This window comes from Acanthisitta chloris, unplaced genomic scaffold (assembly GCF_000695815.1).
Source record: "Acanthisitta chloris isolate BGI_N310 unplaced genomic scaffold, ASM69581v1 scaffold5458, whole genome shotgun sequence".
Lineage (NCBI taxonomy): Eukaryota > Metazoa > Chordata > Aves > Passeriformes > Acanthisittidae > Acanthisitta > Acanthisitta chloris.
Genome location: NW_008686319.1, coordinates 1,648 through 3,142, shown reverse-complemented (window position 1 = coordinate 3,142; position 1,495 = coordinate 1,648). Strand labels below are relative to the sequence as shown.

General features: G+C 55.2%; 1 protein-coding gene across 1 annotated transcript; it reads left to right on the top strand.

Annotated features, from left to right (window-relative positions):
* Positions 1-107: 107 nt before the first annotated feature.
* On the top strand, positions 108-1,273 carry LOC103807337 (hyaluronan and proteoglycan link protein 2-like; the record flags this gene model as incomplete). The annotated part of the gene is made up of 2 exons (XM_009080066.1): positions 108-293; positions 990-1,273. Coding segments are annotated over 2 exons (470 nt in total), but the record flags the coding sequence as incomplete, so codon positions are not given.
* Positions 1,274-1,495: the final 222 nt, after the last annotated feature.

Below are 1,495 nucleotides of genomic sequence, written 5' to 3'. Positions count from 1 at the left end.
AAACCTCCTTCTTCAGCCCCCAAAGCTTCTTTAGCCCCAAAACATTCTTGGCTGGGTGTGGGGAAGAAGAAGAAAGTGTTGGTTCTGAGCTGCTTTTTGTCCCACAGCCTGGACAGAAGGTCTGGATTGGTGCAATGCTGGTTGGATCCTTGATGGGACTGTCCACTACCCCATCATCAACTCCAGGGAACCTTGTGGGGGTCGTCTCCTCCTGCCTGGGGTCCGAACCTATGGGGCCAGGGACAAGCAGAAGGACAGATTTGATGCTTTCTGCTTTACTTCTGCTCTTCAAGGTAATTCTGGGCTCTCCTGTCCCTCTCAGAGTGACACAGAGCCCTGATGTCCACCTGGGTTGGCATCAAGGTTGTCCCCAGGAGCTCATCATGGTGTCTAGTCCAACATGAAGCCTTAATGTCCACCTGGGTTGGCATCAAGGTTGTCCCCAGGAGGTCACCATGGTGTCTACACTGACACAGAGCCTTGATATTCACCTGGGTTATCCCCAGGAGGACATTGTTGTGGCTACTCCAACATAAAGCCTTGATGACCACCTGGATTGGCATCAAGGCTGTCCTCAGGAGGACACTCTGGCAGCTACTCTAACACAGGGACTTGATGTCCACCTGGATTTGCACCAGGAGGACACTGTGGTGTCTAGTGTGACACAGAGCCTTGATGTCCACCTGGATTGGCACTAGGGTTGTCCCCAGGAGGACACTGTGGTGTCTCCTCCAAAACAGACCATTGATGTCCACCTGGGTTTGAACCAGGATCACATTGTGGTGGCTACTCCAACACCTGGATTTGCACTAGAGTTGTCCCCAGGAGGACACTGTGGTGTCTCCTCCAACACAGAGCCTTGATGTCCACCTGGATTTGAACCAGGATCACATTCTGGTGGCTACTCCAACACCTAGATTGGCACCAGGGTTGTCCCCAGGAGGACACTGTGATGTGTACTCACCTGTTGTGTCTTCATCCCTCTCCAGGTCAAGTCTACTTCATCCGTGGCCACCTGAACTTCAAGGAGGCTGCCCAAGCTTGCCACAGCCATGGAGCTGCCCTGGCCAAGGTGGGGCAACTCTACTCTGCCTGGAAGTTCTCCCAGCTGGATCGCTGTGACGGGGGGTGGTTGGCCGACGGCAGCGTGAGGTATCCCATCACCACCCCCCGGGAGCGTTGCGGGGGCCTCCCCGACCCCGGGGTGAGAAGCTTCGGCTTCCCCAGCAAGGAGATGAGGACTTATGGCACCTACTGCTTCGTTAGGAAGTAGGAAACTCCCAGTTCCACCAGGAGGAGAGGTGGGATGGGAAGAAAGGGTGGTGGGAGAGCAGGAGGAGAGGTGGGATGAGCAATGAAGGTGGTGGGAGAGCAGAAGAAGAGGTGAGATGAGCAGAAAGGGTTGTGGAATGAGCAGAGAGGGTGGTGGGAGAGCAGGAGGAGAGGTGGATGAGCAGAGAAGGTGGTGGGATGAGTAGAGAGGGTGGTGGGACAC